This window comes from Ursus arctos, unplaced genomic scaffold (assembly GCF_023065955.2).
Source record: "Ursus arctos isolate Adak ecotype North America unplaced genomic scaffold, UrsArc2.0 scaffold_2, whole genome shotgun sequence".
Taxonomy (NCBI): Eukaryota; Metazoa; Chordata; class Mammalia; order Carnivora; family Ursidae; genus Ursus; species Ursus arctos.
Window position 1 is genome coordinate 11,567,545 of NW_026622874.1, and position 20,253 is coordinate 11,587,797.

The following is a 20,253-nucleotide window of genomic DNA, read 5'->3' on the forward strand; positions in this document are numbered from 1 at the left end:
CAAGTGGTAATGTCTGGAGGAAGGAAATCAGAGAAGAGGCTGAAATTATCTTTTTTTCTATTTATATTCTGAAGTCATCAGGATAGGCAGAGTATTTAAACAGAATGAATGAAGTCACCAAGAGAGTAAGTACAGAGAGAGAAAAATTCTAAGGACTAAGCCCTGGGAGGTATTCTGATGCTTAGAGACTGGGAAGAAAAGATGGCAACAGGAGACCGAGAAGGACTGGGTACTTAGGAGGAAAACCAGAAGAGTATTGTGTCCTGGAAAATCAATAAAAAAAGATGAGGAGAGAAACCGTATCAAGTGCTGTTCACAGGTTGAGTACTATGAGTGCTGGGAACTGACCACTGGATTTAGCAACGTAGAGGTCATTGGAACTTGATCAGAGTAGTGTGATGCGGCAAATAAGTGAAAGCCTAACTGGAAAAGATTAAGAAGAGTATAGAACAGGGAGGAGGTGAACTGAGAGAGGGGAGACAGGAGAGAAAAGAGAGGAGAAAGAGGGGTGGGGCACAACGAGCAGACAAGAAAGGATACGAATGTATGCAAAAAGGAAGAGAGAAACTGGGAGACAAAATGACCATAATTCTTGAGGCATTCTGCAATAATGTGAAGAAAAGAAATGCAATAATAATTGGAAGGTAAAAGAGTGATGTGAGAGTCAAGAAGAATCTTTATTAAGAGGGAAGAATTAATAGCATATTTGTATGTTGATGAATGATCTTCTAGAGAGGGAAACATTAATGCAGGAGAGGAGAACTGCTGTAGTAAGAACCCTGAGTAGGTGACAGGGAATGGGATGGAGAGGGAATGTTGGCCTATGGGAAGAGCAGGAGCAAGTTCACCCATAATAATGGGAGGGAAGCAAAGTACAGACACAGAGGTAGGAGGGGTAAGGGGTAAGGGGTAGGAGGGGTATGTTCTTACACCCCTCAGTTGCTTTGGCTTGAATGTTTCATAAGCTAAGTTTTGTTTGATGTGCTTGGGGATGATGTTAGTACGGAAGCAAGCATAAATTCATAACCGAAGTGTATTCTTTGGAAGAGCCTAGATCATCATGGCATAGTTTGTGCCATGGCACATAGGAATTTATGGAAGTTCTTTTTTTTTTAATATTTTATTTATTTATTCGACAGGATAGAGACAGCCAGCGAGAGAGGGAACACAAGCAGGGGGAGTGGGAGAGGAAGAAGCAGGCTCATAGCGGAGGAGCCTGATGTGGGGCTCGATCCCATAATGCCAGGATCACGCCCTGAGCCGAAGGCAGACGCTTAACTGCTGTGCCACCCAGGCGCCCCTATGGAAGTTCTTCTGACTGCTTCTACTTTCTCAGTGAAATAGGAAGCAAAGCAAGGTAATGAGCCGAAGGTGAGGAAGGGGTGTTAGATCTATGAGAAGGTGTAGGAATGAAATTCTCACTTAGGAGAGTGGGAGAATGACCAGATAAAGAGGAAGATGTAGTGTGGTTGCTGGGCTAGTACTGGTGAATGATCCAGAACTGACTAGACAGCTGTTGTCTCTCTTCGCCCAGGGTCTGCCGTCTCCATCCTTCTACACCGTGTCACACATCCCCCATCCTCCTTCACAAAGCGCCAAAGAAACTGATAAAAATGACTCTAAAATGAGACTGGTTGAACACTTAAGATGTCTAAAAGGCAAGACAAGAAATAAAATTAAATGTCAAAGTATAAGAGAAAAGAAAGTTTATCTTAGGGGAATGGGAGAGTGTGGGTCATACCTAGAAATCCAAATATAAAATTAAGCAACTATATTTTGGTAAAGCCAAACATGTCTTTTAGCTGGTTTTAAGCTGCTAATCTGCTAATTTGAGACTCCTGGTGTATTATTAAAAAGTCAGGAGAGTTTGCATTTAATAGGCATTAAAGGCTTTAAAGGAATGCTCTAATTCACTGATTTCAAAAGTGTAGTCTGAGGACCCCTAATGGGGATCCACAAGTCACACCATTTTTATAATAACAATAGATTACTTTCTTTTTTAAAATTCTCATTCTCTCTTAAGAGGCTACATGAGACATACACGAAATATGTCACAACAGATTGCTGAGGGTGCCAGGAGAGCCAGCTGTTGTCCATTAAGCCTGACTTTAAAGAAATTTGCAAAAGGTAAAACTATATCATTCTTGTCACTAATTTTTTGTTTTGGAAAGAATTGTTTTTCATAAAATATTTATGTTAACGTGTAGCAGGTTTGCTATTTTAAAATGAATATTTAATTTTTTTCTCAATTTTAATCATGAGTACAATAAATATCCACAGATATAACCCCTCATAAACAAAAAGCTCTTTGGGGCTCCTGGATAATTTTTAAGAGTGTTAAAGTGGTCCTGAGACCAAAAGTTTGAAAACTGATGCTCTAACCACAGAATTCCTACAGTATCCTAATAAACAAAGAAAACTTACAAAATAGAGGAGAAGTTGTGGAAAGTGGTGATTGCCTATAATTTACAGGTAGCTCTCTAATCTGTTTAACCATTAGGCTGGCTGTGCCTATTCCATTTTTGTTTGGGATAGGCTGGTGATGGGTAGTAAGGAGGGCATGTGTTGCATGTTGCATGGTGCAATGGGTGTTATATGCAACTAATGAAGCATCGAGCTTTACATCAGAAACCAGGGATGTACTGTATGGTGACTAACATAATATTTAAAAAAATGCAAAAACTCATATATGTAGGATGAGACCTGCAAATTTTATAAGGTTTATTCCCCTTAGTTTAAATTCCTTTGAAAATCTAATTAAAAACTGAAAAGCTGACATGAAAATTCAGAACATTACTCAATTTAAAATATGTATCAGCATCATTCACACAGGAGAAAGAATACTGTAAATAAGCTCAAAATTGTTCAAAAGAGTTCACCAGTGAAATCTGGTGGTTTTTTTTTTTTTTAAATTATTGATTATGCATTCTGTAATACACTGTCTCTGCCATTATTGATGTTTAAGCTTTATGCACAAACTATGCCATGATGATCTAGGCTCTTCCAAAGAATACACTTCAGTTATGAATTTATGCTTGCTTCTGTACTAACATCATCCCTAAGCACATCAAACAAAACTTAGCTTATGAAACATTCAAGCCAAAGCAACTGAGGGGTGCAAGAACATTTGCCTGGTGCATCAGACAAAAAGCTAAGAAAATTTAGTTCTCAAGTTATTTTTGAAACACTATCAGTGCATTTTCGAGGAAACCGAAGAACACACTATGACAAAGAATTTCCTTGCCATCTCCCAACCCAGGATATTCTGACATAAGGAAGCACTCTTGAGACACATCAAGGCCAAATGGCTTAAGGATTTATGTCAGGGAATATTTTTTTTAATGATTTGATTCTTAAATGAGTCAACAAAAACTTCAAACACTTAAAAAATTAATTCAACACCATAAAAAACCTGATTACACTAACAACTGGATAAATAAAGCCAAACTTTTTAGGTCCAATTCAATTTGCATATAATCACATTTGCTGAAACCACTGGCTATGATAGGTCTCCCATATGGTAACATAAAGTTAGTAGGCATAAGAAATTAAGTGTCAACTGTGGGGATAAATAGAACTGAAAAGATTTATAATTGATACTGAACTAATAAGCAGAGGTAAGTTTAGGATTCTTATGAAATCTTAGGAAAGTAACATATCAAAAATGAAGAACTGAGTAATTTTGGAGGTATTTAAGAAAAGCAAAACAAGGGAATATTTAGATACAAGATTTCTCCTGGATACAAATAAAATTTCTGAAACATTTTGGGACAGAATGCCTTCCTTCTCAGTGCCTAGGAAAAGATCAAAACTACTTAAACTTTATAAATTTCAGGGTAAGTGGAGAAAGAAAATTTTAAGTAATGATTTCAAAAATTTCTTATTAATCCCTTTATGTGTCCCTAATGTCAAAGAAAAAGCTAAATTCAAAATTCCTAAATGAAATGCTTTATATCATGAAATTCTGAAATAATTTTTGGTTCTATTGAATTATCTTTCACTCAGAGCCTCACATGGCAAAAAAACTGTACTATAACAAAATTTCTCCTCTGCCTTTAATAATAATTCAAATCACACAATCTTCCTCAATTACATATTTTTTTCAGTTATTCGGCAATTCTCACAACAGCAGGGGTCGCAATGTACTAGGTAAATGTTTCAGGATACGCGAGAAGGGGATTAAATGGTCAGATAGCACAGCTTTATTAGAACCTGAAAGATTCATGATTTATTGTACTCTAGTTAAAATAATCTCTCATTAAGTATAACAAGATTTTTCAATTATGGGGTCCCCAAATAATAACAAAGAAAACCTACTTAAAATCTGATAGCACTTCCAGTTGAAAAAGCATCCCTTAAAAATCACTTCCGAAAAGTTCTACCACATGTATAGCCCTACAAAAGTAGTTTTACATTTTTTGCATCTTTTAAAAAATAAGCAATTTGTAGATATAAAATAGGTAATTCTTTAATTCAGTCATCAACTCAAAAATATATTAAACTGAATTTCTAAGAAAAAAAAAGCCAAACTGTCTACTCATATTCTACTCTATGCTCTTTAATTCCTTCTCCATGACTACAATGAAGAAAATGTACCCCAAATTCTTCAAATATTTGATTTACAAAAGGTTTTTTTCCACTTAAAAAAATTTCAATTCCATGGAATCACTCCAATCACTACTTGCCAAGAATAACCTAGAAATATTTAGATTATCTACTGTACAACACATAAAAAATCCAGCAGAGACAGTGACTGATATTTCTGAAGATGTGATGGGAAAGAAGTCCAATCACTTTCTCATAGTTCAATGTTTTCCAAATGAATGTTAAATCAATCAGAGAACATAAAATCAATGAGTCGGTCATAAGCAGGATAAAAAAAGAATAGAAAATAATAGAAAATATAGTTCATTGCACATAGAAATGGTAAATACTGCTTTGTGAACATTCAAAAAATTAATATGTTAAAATCTGTAATATATAATAAAAATATAATGTATATTAATATGCACATATGGATATATGCACATGCATATCACATTACACATGTGAGTACTAGATTGTAGTATAAACTATACTACAGATGGCGATAAAAGATGTTTGAAAGTCACTGCTCTATACTAATTATATCCTATCCCTTTAAAATCTACGCTCTCTGTAATGCTTCCTTACTACAACTTCTATATAATCGCAGTGGCCAAATACCAGAGATATTAAATATATCACTGAATTACTCAATTGAGAAGTTTAGTTTATCGTGTTAGGAGTTAATGATTTAATTTTCCACATAAGTAACATATACATTAACAAGTGTAAAAATGACTATTTTTAACCATTTATCAGGAAATCATTTATACACTAAATGCAATTTCTTCGGACACAACAGATTGAACAATCAAGCAAAATAGGTTTCTTCACAGTCAAAAGAAATGTTCCCAAGTCCATGCAAGAAATCTTACTAGGAGGAGTAATGTAACTGGGAAGAAAACCCTTTGAGCATTCATTTGGAATTAATTTTTAACAAAATATACAGTTCAAATAAGCTCAGTTGTCAGTTTCCAAGCCCACAGGAGATTAGAAATCTATCATTAGAGGAGAGGAAAACTGCTGCTATCGAACCGCTGCTGGTAGAGGAGAAATGAGAAGCAACAGCTATAAATAAGAGGGTAAAACAGAAAACCTGTATATAAAAATTAAAAATACACGGAATTTTGGGACCATTTAGCAAGGGGAACTACTCGAGCACAGTAATATTTACACGCCTGTATAATAAATTATCTTCAAAATTACAAACACCAATCAATGATTTAAAAAACAGTCACAACTAAGACTCATAAAAGCACTTGAACCCAGGTATTCTGGCTCCAAAGCCCATGGTATTCACCTACACTATACTTCTCAATAAAAATTCAAATTATGTTTATGGTATTAAAGTACATTTAAGAAACTATTTATGAAAAGAAAGATGTAATCAATTTTAAAGACCTTTGCTAACAGACACATGAAAAAATGTTCAAAATCATTAGCCATGAGGGAAATTCAAATCAAAACCACATTGAGATACCACCTTACACTAGTTAGAATGGCAAAAATTGACAAGGCAAGAAACAACAATTGTTGGAGAGGATGTGGAGAAAGGGATCCCTCCTACGTTGTTGGTGGGAATGCAAGTTGGTACAGCCATTCTGGAAAACAGTGTGGAGGTCCCTTAAAAAGTTAAAAATTGAGCTACCCTATGATCCAGCCATTGCACTATTGGGTATTTACCCCAAAGATACAGATGTAGTGAAGAGAAGGGCCATACACACCCCAATGTTCATAGCAGCTCTGTCCACAATAGCTAAATCGTGGAAGGAGCCGAGATACCCTTCAACAGATGACTGGATTAAGAAGATGTGGTCCATATATACAATGGAATATTACTCAGCTATCAAAAAGAACGATTTCTCAACATTTGCTGCAACATGGACAGCACTGGAGGAGATAATGCTAAGTGAAATAAGTCAAGCAGAGAAAGACAATTATCATATGGTTTCTCTCATCTATGGAACATAAGAACTAGGAAGATTGGTAGGAGAAGAAAGGGATAAAGAAAGGAGGGGGTAATCAGAAGGGGGAATGAAGCATGAGAGACTATGGACTCTGAGAAACAAACTGAGGGCTTCAGAGGGGAGGGGGTGGGGGAATGGGATAGGCTGGTGATGGGTAGTAAGGAGGGCACATATTGCATGGTGCACTGGGTGTTATATGCAACTAATGAATCATGGAACTTTACATCAAAAACCAGGGATGTACTGTATGGTGACTAACAGAATATAATAAAAAAAATTTAAAAAAAAATAAAGAGCTTTATGTAAAATGATTAAAACCCTTAATGGTATAAGCCAAGAAAACTTACCTATCAAAAAGACCCATTCCTGGATAGCTACAGTTTGTATTCTTTTTTTTTTTAATTTTTATTTTTTTATAATTTTTTATATTATGTTAGTCGCCATACAGTACATCCTTAGTTTTTGATGTAGTGTTCCATGATTCATTATTTACAGTTTGTATTCTATATAATTTCTCGTATTTATAATTTCTTAACATTTACTGTACTCTCATTTAACCTTTCCCTACTAATATGCACTATTTTCTATATACTGAAGATGAGAATATTGACATATAGGTTAAATAATTTGTACAACAGCACATAGCTAATAACTGATGAAGCCAATATTCAAAGTCATATAGTCTGGCTTCAGAATTCTAGCTTTTAATCAATGTGCTCTGTGCTACTACAGTTGCTTGATACACTACATATGGTAGTATTGCTATAATGTCTCGGGATGTATTTTTTTAAGTGATTCTGGTAATCCTGGAAACACAGTTAAAATAAAATTCAGGGGCACCTAGCTGGCTCAGTAGAGTGTGCGACTCTTGATCTCAGGGTTGTGAATTCAAACCTCACGGCGGGTGTAGAGATTACTTAAAAATAAAAAATCTTTAAAAAAAATAAAAATTCAGAAAAACTGGAAAATACCTTTCAGGATTGTTGCTTGCTCACCAGCGTTCCAGTTCTAATCCTTCCAAGCATGTGCCCACCCCCTTAAAGCTCAGCATGGCCATATGACTTGCGGTTATCATTGGAAATATAAACAAAAATTATATTTGTCACTTCAGAATGGAAGCCTTCAAGAGAAGCTTGCCAATCTCCATTTTCTCTTTCCTCCTTCCCTGGTGCCATGTGGCCTGGAGGTTCTGTTAGTCTTGGTCTCTGATGGTGCTAACACGGACCACCACTTTCTACTCACTCATTACGGGTATATGAGTAAGAAGTAAACATTTGATGTATTTTTGAGGTTGTTTATTAACAATCATATAGCCTTGCCTTCCACTAATAAATCTGATAGGTTTTTCCTGGGAAGTGATGAATAAAAGGGCCATTTTTGTGCCATGATAAATACAAACAATTATAAAGTCTACAAAATGGTTAAGTTCTAAAAATTCATATTGAAATCAGTTACTTGGAATTTGGAACATTTTTTTTTTCCATAGGCTCACCTTATAAAAGGCCTACAGAAGCTCATTTAACTCATAATTTATTTTTTTTGTTTTTTTTTTCATTTATTTTATTGTTTTCATCGTAAGTGTAGTCTTTAATCCCATCATCTGTTTCACCCATTCCCCCCACCCACCTTCCCTCTGGTAACCATAGGTTTGCACTCTATAGTTAAGAGTCTTGTTTCTTGGTTTGGCTCTCTTTTTTTCTTTGCTTGTTTTGTTTCTTAAATTCCACATATGAGTGAAATCATACGGTATTTGTCCTCTTCTTCTTCTTTTTAATTTTTTTATTATGTTAGTCACCATACAGTAAGTACATCCCTGGTTTTTGATGTAAAGTTCGATCATTCATTAGCTGCGTATAACACCCAGTGCACCATGCAATACGTGCCCTCCCCACCACCCATCACCAGCCTATCCCATTCCCCCACCCGCCTTCCCTCTGAAGAAAGGGATAAAGAAAGGGGGGGTAATTAACTCATAATTTAAATGAAAAAGAGTAGGAAATAGTAGTGCCTTTAAAATTATTAAATTAAAACAACGTGAGATAAATAAATGTAAACCTATAGATATTCTAAATACTTATAGACATTTTGAAGGCACTGTTCTCTAGTATACTCTAATTTCTCTTCCATATGTATATTTTCTCCCTTCCCTTGATCCTGGAGTATCAGCAAATACTCTCTTTTGTTTATTATGTATGACTGCCATTGCTTCCATGGCTTGCAAGTGGAATGAAAATGTGGAACCAAAGAAAGTTATTACGCAAAAGACATAGGAACATTTGAAAAAAAAGAAATTGCTTAAGTTAAAATTCAATGACTTGTGAGCAATGAAAAAGAAGGAGAAAAAAAGACTAGACATATTGAATCTTTCCCTAAACAGAATGATTTCAGAGCCCACTTATTAGTGTTCAGTTAGATCAACGCTGTCATGAGTTTATAAATGATATTGGCTCCTCATATGGCAAAAAGACTGAGTTATAACCAACTTCTCTTTGCTTTTAGTAATTATTCAAATCACAACACCTTTCCATATTTTTTTTTCAATTCATTCTCCATGAAAACTTTTGTGGATATTTTTGTGAGGAGCATTATTTAGCCATCATCTGTTTTATTTCCCATGGAAAGATAAGCCAAGAAGTTACTAAGGTAAGCTAACCATAAACAGCGCCACAGAATCATTTTGCTTTCCATCAGTTTTTACAGATCAGCCAAAAACAGAGGTAAAAACCTCTCAGATTATCCATTTATACTATGTAATGTAAGATCTGAATAATATTAGCTTTTTACTTTCCTTGGTGTAGTAAAATCTGATGCCATAGGACTTTATATTTCAAAGAAAATAATGAAGCAATGCTTTGAAAGAATGACTCCAATGAGGTGACCACTTCTCAGTAGCTCTCATCTCTACCCTATGAAGATTCCAAGGTCATCATTACTTCTCAGTAACAGCCTAAACTATTTTTTATGTATTTACTGAAAAATAAACACATTTTTCCGAATGTTATGTCTTCTTTAGTGGTTTCCTCTTTCCACTTTCATCCTATGAGACAAGTTTCTCTTTTTTAACCCTTACTTCTCTTGAGCTCTAGACCTATGTTCCTTATTTCACCAAACATCTTTGTCTGTGTCTCCAAAATGTCTCAAACTGAATCTATTGCTGACTCCCTCCAACGACTTCCTTCACAAGTCTGTCTTTCTCTTCCTGGCACTAGCATCCTTTTTTTTTTTTTATTCGTTCATTCATTCATTCATTCATTCATTATTTATTTGACAGAGACAGAGACAGCCAGCGAGAGAGGGAACACAAGCAGGGGGAGTGGGAGAGGAAGAAGCAGGCTCCCAGCAGAGGAGCCCGATGTTGGGCTCTATCCCAGAACGCTGGGATCACTCCCTGAGCCAAAGGCAGACACTTAACGACTGAGCCACCCAGGCGCCCCTGGCACTAGCATTCTAACCATCATTGGGTTTTATGAGTTCTTCCTCCCTCTATCAGTACCCACATTTGAAAAGTAAGCATGTCATAGTAAGTCTTCCAATAATATGTACCTCTTTTGCCTCATGCCTGACATACCACCTCCTCCCTATTCCACGTTTTCTGTACTTTTGGTCTTGCTGCTACAACAGACTATGATTCTCATCTTTAGACTCTAGTTCTAGTCCCTCCAATAGAATAATGTCAGATTAATTTCTCCAGAGCAGTACTCTGATTGTGATCCAACTAGATAAAAAACCTGCAATGATTCCCACCATCAATTAAATTAACTATAACTTCTTAGCATAGCCTTAACCTTCATAATACCACATAGGAGCATAAACCCTTTCTCCCACTATCTTAGTTGTTTTTCCTCATACTGACCTAGCACCACCTGTGCCTTAGATAATGTTGATCACTTTACCTGAAATACTTTCTACAGCCTCTATTCTTCTTCTTTACAAAGATCACCTAGTTAAAAGGACACACCTGTCAATGACCATCTCAAATGGCACTCTGCCTATGAAGTACCAATAAGGGAGCATTCTCTCTTTTGAATCTCAATATATCCACAGATTGAAACATACTTCCCTATAGTGCTTATTAGCACTGTGCTTTGCCAAAGATTTTCAACATTTTATTGAATTAAAATAGAACCAAACTTCACACACATCACATGAAAGTAAAAATAAAAAAACCTAGTTTGTCAATAAAAATTTAATATCTATGAGAAGGGCATCTGTACTCAGAGAAAAATAAGTTAGCAATACTTATAGAATGTCCACTTTGATCGAGTAATGATGATGAAGATGGTGGTTGAAAAATGATTATAGCTAATATTTATTAAGAAAATACTATGTGCCAGGTACTATTCTAAGCACTCTATGCAATACCTCATTTAATCTTCAAAAGAACATTAAGTTGGTTATTATTATAATCCCCATTTTACAGATGAGTTTGGGTAACTTGCACAACGTAACATAGTTAGAAGTAAAAATAGTCATAATTCTAATAAGACAGTCTGAACTGAGCTCTAGAAGAGATGAAATAAATATTTTAGGTATTAAATATTATATCTTACATCACAAAATTCACTATTTGTTAACAAAATATGGACTGGGTATCCTGTAAGTAATTTCCCCAAAAACTCTTTTAAATCATTTGTTTTACAAAAGTAGGTCACTGGATACTGAATAAACCAATAGTCTATGAAGTCCTTCAAGACAAGACAAGTATAACTTACTCACCTGCATACACTGAGAATCTGACCTAATACATAATCCTGCCAGATTTATGATAAATAAAGGATCACATGAATTAAATTCAAAGCCCTATCAATTTTGCTTTTTAAGCTTCGTTTCCTTGTTAAATGCATTGTTTTTGTTCCACAAAAGCAATTTTTGAAAGTGCTCCTCAACAGAGTTCCTTCTACAATGTATAATAATAGTCCTGTGCAATATTTGTGGACTGGCCAATGGGCCAAATGTTCTTGGACTGGCTGATGAAAGGTTTTCCTATTCTGAGAAAAGGAGAAAGAAACAAGTTTCCTTAAAACTTCCTTTATTTTAAGGGGAGTTGGAAAATTAGATTTTTAAATTATAGCTCTGCCTACTCTACTTAATCATGGTCTACTTAATATAACTATACAGTGTAGTTTATTATAGTAGTTAATAGATCCAACTTTGGCAGCAGATACAACTGAGTTTGAATGTGAGCTTTGCCTTTTATCAGTTGTATAAACCTGAGTAAAGATCTCAGACAGTGATTCCATGAGATAACATAAATAAAGCACACAACAAAATGACTGGCACAGTAAGCATTCAATAAATGTTACTACTAATATTATAAAGAAAATACTGATGATATCAATGATAGATGGGGTTCATTGATATTAGAGAGCTAAGAACAAACTTAATTTTTTAAAAAGATTTTATTTATTCATTTGAGAGAGAGAGAGAGAAAGAGAGAGCATGAGTGGGGGCGGGGGAGTGGGGGAAGAGAGGGAAAGGGATAAGCAGACTCCCCTCTGAGTAGGAAGACCAATGCGGGGCTCGATCCCAGAACCCAGAGAGCATGGCCTCAGCTGAAGGCAGACACTTAAATGACTGAGCCACCCAGGCGTCCCAAGAATAAGCTCAATTTTAAATCATTTCCTACTATTCTATTACTGTTGGTAACTGTTAAGAAAAATATTTGAAAACAGGAGAAAGCTACAAAAAAAAAAAAAAACGAAACTGCAGTACTGAAACAAAGGAACAGAGTCTTAAAAAGATAAGAATTTGCTTTCTAATTAAAAAACAAACAAACAATGGCATTCCACATAGAGCAAAAAAGCAGGTGGACAGGCACTTAGGCATAAAAGAGCTTGTTTAAGGAACTGTATACAGTGTAACATATGTTCAGTATAAACGTAAGTATAAAGTATATTTTGGGGAGTAGCAGGTGCCTATAAAGACAGACATTGAACAGATCATAAAGGATTTTTTAACACTCTTCCAAGAAGCATTAAGTATGAACACAGAGTTAATTCTTGAATCCATCCTTGCTATATAAATATCTTGCTAACAGCTAAAAGAAAACAATGTATTATTAACTGAACCGCCAATACAATATATTCTAACTCAGGCTACAAAAAATTGCCCTTTTATACTTAATGACAAAAAGGCTGTGGCAATATGTGTGTTCAAAAGCAATATTTTAAAAGTATGGCAGAATATAAGAACTTAAATGATATCTGCTTTTTCAAAAACTGCTGAAGAGAAAATAATTTTTCCTTCTTGCTTCCTTAGTAGTACTTTTATATTTTCACTTTAGTTTCACTTTCATATGGGTAAATGAAGTCAAAGTTAAAAAGTTTCTATTCCATTTCATTCTATGGCACCATGGAAATCCTGGCACATGCCATTTTTCATTAATTCATCTTATTTTTAGTATTAAGTTCACAATCAAAGAACATATACAGAATGGTCTCTGCTCAGCAGACTTCGACACAGAGCTCAATTTTCCAATGGTGTTGCAAATTCGAAGCAACACTATCATTAATTTTTAAAAGGCATACCTAGGAGTGCAGTGAGTTTGGGAAGCAGTCCAACTTGTACCATCTTATTCCTCAGTCCTGTGTCAAAGGATAAGTTTAGTAAAAGTCGGAGGGTGATATTCAGCAGGTCTTCATGTTCACAAGGTATCATTTTTACCAGTTTTTCAACGATATCCATTTCCACCTAAGTAATATAATAACACAAATGCAGTGAGGTTCTGTTGTACAATAAGACAAAAAAAGATTACAGATAATAATTTTTTCATTATTTTCTACCCTCATCTATATCTATTTTATAATTATGTATTAATCTATTTACTCTCATTTTAATCTATAAACTTCTGTAAAATCAAACTTTTGAGGAGAAAAATTCATATTTCCCTATCATCCCTTCCACAACTTAACAGTGTCAACTGGAACACAAATTACACTGGGTTCTTGAAAACACGTTATTGAATTTCACCTACTAAGAGCTAGGCCCTGTGCTAGCTCAAACAAGATCTTGTCTTGGCCTTTAAGGATTCCACAATCTAAAAAAAGAGCAGAGAAATAGAACAAAAAATTAAAATGCAATGTAATAAAAATGGAATGCACAAAGTCCTCTGGAATCAACATGGAAGGAACTACTAAGCTACTCAGAAGAACAGAAAAGACTTCAAATTAGGAACAAAGCTTTTTAAAATGTGTAATAATTTGATCTCTGGTTAAGAAAGGCAATGACAATCAAAGAAAAAGCCAGTGGACAGGCACGTAGGCATGAAAGAGCTTATCTGGGGCACTGCAAGTACTTTGTATGGACATAACATAAAACATAAGTTAGGAAGTGGCAGGAGCCTATTAAACAGATACTGGACAAATCACAGAAAGCTTTGAATGCTCTTCTAAGAATGCCTGAATGATTTTAAGTCCAGAGGGTGATGTGGTCAAACTAGTAGCATAAAGATAAATATATCAATATATACAGACATATATAAATATATGCATGCAAAGAACAGGACACAAACAAATGAATAAGGGGGACAGACTGAAATAGGCAGAGATCTAAAGTAGGTACTTCAGAATATCTTGCATTAGACAGGTATATGTGATTAGGGTCTGAATCAAAAAAAGGACAAAGAGGTTGAAGAGGAAATAATCTGAGAGATGTTAAGGAGATATGGTTAGAGAATCTGAATGAGAAGTGAGCAAAAGCACTAAAGATGGCTTTTGGGTTTTTGGCTTAGTCAATGTGTTGGGGTCCCCAAGACTACCCCAAGGTTCAGTAACTTGCTATAAGACTCATAGGACTCAGCATGTAGTCATCTTTATAACTGAGATTTATTATAATGAAAGGATGCAAAGCAAAATCAGAAAAGGGAAAAGGCACATGGAGGCAAAGTCCAGGGGGGTAAGCTTCCTCGAATCCTCTCCCCATGGTCACACAGGATGTGCTTCAGCACTGAATTGAGGCTGAGACTCAGTGCCCAAGGTTTTTATTGGGGGCTAGTCACATAGGAACCTTCTGCCAGCACAAACTAAAATTCTGGACTCCCAGGAAGCAAGTAGGTGTTTAGCAAAAACTACATTGCTTGTGCAAACCATTTAGGTGCAGTAAACTACCCTTATCAGTTAGGGAATATGGGAACACTTCTGAAATCCAAGTTCCCAGATGCCAGCCAAGAGTCAGCTTTGTGAGAAGGCCTATCTAAGGAGAGCTGTCCCAAGCCCTTTTCTGCAGTCAATAAGGTGGATGTAAATTCATTAACTAAGATCTATAAACTGAAAAGCAGGTGTAGGACAAACAGGACAAAAAATTATTTTTGTAATATTTAATTTGACCTGATATTCAGTGGATATTTGAAAATCTTATAAAACTCAGGAGAGAATCTCGTCTATGAATAACAGCTGAAATTCTAGGACAGGGGTCAACAAACTATGGCTAGTGGGTCTACTCTGGCCCACCATCTGTTTTCACACAATCCGAGAGCATTAAAAATGGTTTCGACTTTTACATTTTTTTTTTAAAGATTTTATTTATTTATTTGACAGAGATAGAGACAGCCAGCGAGAGAGGGAACACAAGCAGGGGGAGTGGGAGAGGAAGAAGCAGGCTCATAGCGGAGGAGCCTGATGTGGGGCTCGATCCCAGAACGCTGGGACCACGCCCTGAGCCGAAGGCAGATGCTTAACCGCTGTGCCACCCAGGCGCCCCTCGACTTTTACATTTTTAAATGGTTGAAAAATAAATCAAATGAATACTATGTCATGACACACGAAAATTTTTGAAATTTAAATTTCAGTTTCCATAAATAAAGTTCCATTGGAGGACACTCATACTCATTTGTTTATAGACTATAGCTGCTATCGTGCTACAATAGCAGAAGTTGGTAATTCTGGCCATTTACAGAAAAAGTTTGTTGACCCCTTACTCTAGACGATTATAAAATCATCTGAAGAGAGCTTGTTTTAGAGTGAGAACTCATAGAGGACAGAACTTATTTGGTAATCTAAGCCTAATCAGAACAAGTTGGTTATAAAAATATCTTACATCTTTGTTACAAAGCAATGGCTAAAAAGGAGAGAAATTCTTAATACCTATACATGTTTCTTTGATAATTACCAAAAGACTTATGAATAATCTTGCTCTACTTTTTCTTGCATTGGAGGTCTAAAGTGATTTATACCACCCTTGTCATATCGTTTCTTTTTTTTTTAGATTTACTTATTTTAGTGAGAGAGGGGGAGAGTGCATTAGCAGGAAGGGCAGACGGAGAGGGAGAGAGAATCTCAAGCCGACTCCATGCTGAGTGAGGAGCCTGACATGGGGCTTGATTTCACGACCCTGAGATCATGACCTGAGCTGAAACCAAGAGTTGGGCACTTAACAGAATGCACCACCCAGGCGTCCCCACCCTTGCATATCTTAATTGCAGTCTTTCATTGACCTCATAAAAATCACATTGCTAATTGAGTCCTCAGCATACCTTTTCCTTTCATTCCATGCTAAGGAGTGAACATTGATTTTTTTTTTTCAAACTAAATTGACAAACCAATAATGATTTTTCCTTCAAACCTCTATCTTCACTTCACAGTCCTACTGTAATCACATCTAGAGCTCTTCATTAAAAAGTACAAATCCATCTCCAAAGACTCTTTAATTTTGGTTCTCCCTTTCTCCTAGTTTAATCTTCTAAGTAGGCTGGGGTGATCAGTCATTTGTTAACTTCCTATGATTTCCACAGAGGGCCAGTGACAAAGATTTGTTAAATTTATACAAAACTGTAATTCTATCACTAGCTTCATTGTTTACCATGAATAACATCTTTTCTAGGTCTATTTATTTATTCAACAAATATTTTTTAAATTAAGCCCTTAATACATATTAGTGAACAAGGAGGAAATGATTCCTGCCTTCATGGAGCTTATATTCTAGAAGGAGTGAAATACAGTAAATAAATAATTCTACAGTTACTTAATTATAAGAGAATAAAACAGTACCATGAAAAAATATGAGTGGATCTGTTATAATCTCAGTGTGAAGAGTTGTCAAAGAAGGCTTCTCTGAGGAAAAATAACCTCCTGGATGAACATAAGTTATCTAATGTTAACTGAAGAGATAGAGGAAAGAGTGGCCTAGATGAAAAAAATAGCATGTGCAAAGGTGACATGGAAAATTCAGCTTTCAAGGAACTCTTTAAAAATTATCTTTAAAAATTATCCTTCTGACTACAAAGTGGAGAATGTATATGAAGGAGGCCAGAATAGAAATAGCGAGATTAATTAATATGCTATGGAAGTAGTCAGGTAGAGGCATTAGTGATGAAGAAAAACAGGCTGAACTATGTGTCTAGCCCTATGCTGGACAGGGTGGGAGACATAAAGATGAATAAAAAATACTTCTTCTTTATTTGAAAAAGAAAAAGAAAAGAAAAGTAGGCAGAACTTCAGACTTACTTTTAGGATGTAAAAATCTGGACAGGATGTAGTTTCCACCCTGAGAAAATTTCACATATAAAATCGTAACTTAAAAAATAACCATCAGAGAGCTGAGGTTGCAAGGAAATCAACTGGGCTGAAATATAAGGAAAATAGGCACTCTCAAGGAGGTAAGGGTCATGAGCATTTTTTTTCTTTTAAGATTTTATTTATTTGTTAGAGAGAGTGTACAAGTGGGGGGAGGGGCAGAGGGAGAAGCCAACTCCCAGCTGAGCAAGGAGCCTGATGTGGGACTCGATCCCAGGACCACGGGATCATGACCTGGGCCAAAGGCAGACCCTTAACCAGCTGAGCCACCCAGGTGCCCCCACAAGCACTGGTTTATATAGGGCAGAGCCCTGGAGAAAAACAGAGTTGCCACAGAACTGGGAAAGACGATTGCATGAAAAATATTAAATTGTTAAAGGTCAAGTGTGAAGTAGCCTGACTACAGAACGTGAAGCTGCAGATGCTCAGGGAGTTCGCAACCACTTGGCAAGGTCTTTTCCAAGGACCTTATCAGAAGGTCACAAGAAATACTGGGCAGAGGACAGGAGATAGAAGAAAACTTCCAACTTAGTAGAGTGGGCCTGGGGGAGGGGAACTGCTGCCACTGAGGAAAAGGCATAAAACCCTGTCCAGATCTTTTTCTCTCAGTTCCCCTAAAAAACAAAAGACTTAACATAAGCTTAAACACTGTCACATCCAAAACACAGGTGAAGACTCACTGCAGCTAGGGGAAAGAAACAGAAAAAAACTCCGGAGGAGAGGTGTTGACGGGACGACTTAGGCAGCCCCACTGCTGAGAACTGTGACTATGGACACAAGACCAGGCTAAGACTGACCTAATGCTAAATTAGAACAACAACAAAAGTCTCCTTTCTTTCCCCCTCCCTGACCCTGGTACCAGATGAGCAAAAGCTGAGTAACAAGTAATAGCAGTACATTGTTAGGAGAGGGTTAAAATGAAGTGAGAGGTCCTCTTTGAAGCACAGATACTCTGGGAAAGTCTGAAGTGGAGGGTGGAACATGAGCACTGAGAAAAGCCCTCCGCACACCAAAGACAAAGTAATGCATGGGTGTGAGCTTATAATGCAGGGAGGGTAACCAAATACAGCTCAACTCCTGACAAAAATGACTTAATCTCCCACATTAACAGCCTAGAAAATAAAGTCTGACCTCTTCCAGACATAAATAGTATTTATCTCAATCTCGACTCATCTAATGGGGTGTCTAGCTTTCAATCAGAAATTATGATACATGAAGAGCAAGAAAATACCCTACTGAAGGCAGTTAACAGAATCAGACTTAGAAATGACCTGTATAATTATCAGAGAATTTAAAATAACATCAAAGAAATACTATTTAGTAATAATTTAAAGTGATTAATATGTTAAAGGCTCTACTGGAAAAAATGCATAAAATTAATGAACAGAGAATTTGCAGAGAGAAAGATACTAAAAGAAATTAAATGGAAATGTTAAATACACACACACACACACACACACACACACACACACAAAATACAGAGATAAAGAAAACCTTCATGGGCTCATTAGCAGACCTGATATAGCTAATGACAGAATAAGTAAGCCTAGAGGTAGGTCGACAGAAATTTTCCAAAGTGAACCCCCCAAAAATTAAATAAATAAATAAGAAAAGAAGAAAAATGAAAAGAATAAAACAGCAATGCAGGATCTAAGAGCCATGAGACAATATCAAATGGATTAACACACATAACTGAAATCCAGTAGAAGAAGAGATAATGGCTAAGGATTTTCCAAAAATAATGAAAGACTCAAACCACGGATATAAGCTCAAGGAATCCCAAGTAGAATACAACACACACAAACACATACTTATGCCTAGTGAGACATATGTTCAAACTGCTGAAAAGCAAAGATAAAATCCTGGAGGCAGGTAGAAAATAAAAGACTCATTACATATAGAACACGAAAGATAAGAAATACATTACACTTCTTGTCAAAAACTATGAAAAAAATAATGGAGTGATATTTATAAAGTATGTCAACCTAGAATTCTGAAGACAGTGAAAATATACTCCAAAAATCAATAATGAAACCAAAAGCTGGATCTTTGAAAATATCAGTAATATTGATAAAACACTAACCTACCAAAAAAAAAAAAAAAAAAAAAAAAGGAAAGAAAGAGAGGGAAAGAGAGAGAAGAAACAAATTACCAATATCGTAATGAAATGAGGAATAATCACTTTAGTCCTTTGGACTTTAAAAACCTAAGAAGGAAAAAGTACAAAAATTTTTTTGCCCAGACATTTGACAACATAGATGAAATGGATACATTCCTTGAAAGATAAAAAACTGCAAAGCTACCACTCAAAAAGAAATAGATGACATGATAGTCTCACAGGTAAGAAAGAAATTAGATAACTCCAGGCCCAGATGACTTTCTTACTGGTGAATTTTGTTAAATATTTAAATTGAAATAATACAAATTCTACACAAACCCATCCAGAAAAATTGAAAAGGGAATGCTACCCAACTCCTTCTATAAGGACACAGTTACACAGTTATTCTAACAGCAAAACCAGACAAGACATCATAAGAAAACTATAAACTAGTAATCCCTCATGAACACAGACACAAAAATCCTCAACTCAAGTGGTGTTTATTCTCTGAAAGCAAGATTGGCTCAATATCTAAAGTCAATCAGTGCAATTCACTATCTCAACAGTCTAAAGAAGAAAAACAATGTGATCATCTCAACTGATGCAGAAAAGGGATTTAACAAAATCCAACACCCATTCATGATAAAAAGTTTCAGCAAACTAAAACTGGAACTTATGTAAATTGATGGAGTATCTACAAAAAATCTGCATAACGCTGTATGTAATAGTAAAAGACACTGCTTTCCTCCTAAGATCAGTAACAAGACGGATACATATCCACTTGCAGCATTCCTTTTTAACATCATATTAGAGGGCTTAGCTAGTACAATAAGGAAAAAAAAAAAGAGAGAAAGAAGGAAGCAAGAGAGGAAGGAGGGGAGGAAGGAAGCAAGCAAGCAAGCAGTGAGAAAGCGAGCAAGCAAGAGCAAGCAAGCATATAGATTAGAATGAAAGAAATAGAATTTTCTATTTATAGATAACATAATTGTCTACTTAGAAAATCTCCGAGAATCTACAAAAAGCCATTACAATTACAAAACTGAATTCAGCAAGGACACAAATATACAAAAATCAATTATAACTCTGCATGCCATTA

At 35.8% G+C, this 20,253-nt stretch overlaps 1 protein-coding gene across 3 annotated transcripts in view; it reads right to left on the reverse strand.

Moving 5' to 3' along the window:
* Nucleotides 1-20,253, reverse strand: part of KIFAP3 (kinesin associated protein 3) — a 150,897-nt gene that overhangs the window by 81,077 nt on the left and 49,567 nt on the right. For all 3 annotated transcript variants that reach the window (XM_026509401.4, XM_044387939.3, XM_057315070.1), the window contains exon 10: nt 13,079-13,241. In XM_026509401.4, the coding sequence (XP_026365186.1) occupies nt 13,079-13,241 (163 nt within the window). The remainder of the gene's footprint in view (nt 1-13,078; nt 13,242-20,253) is intronic.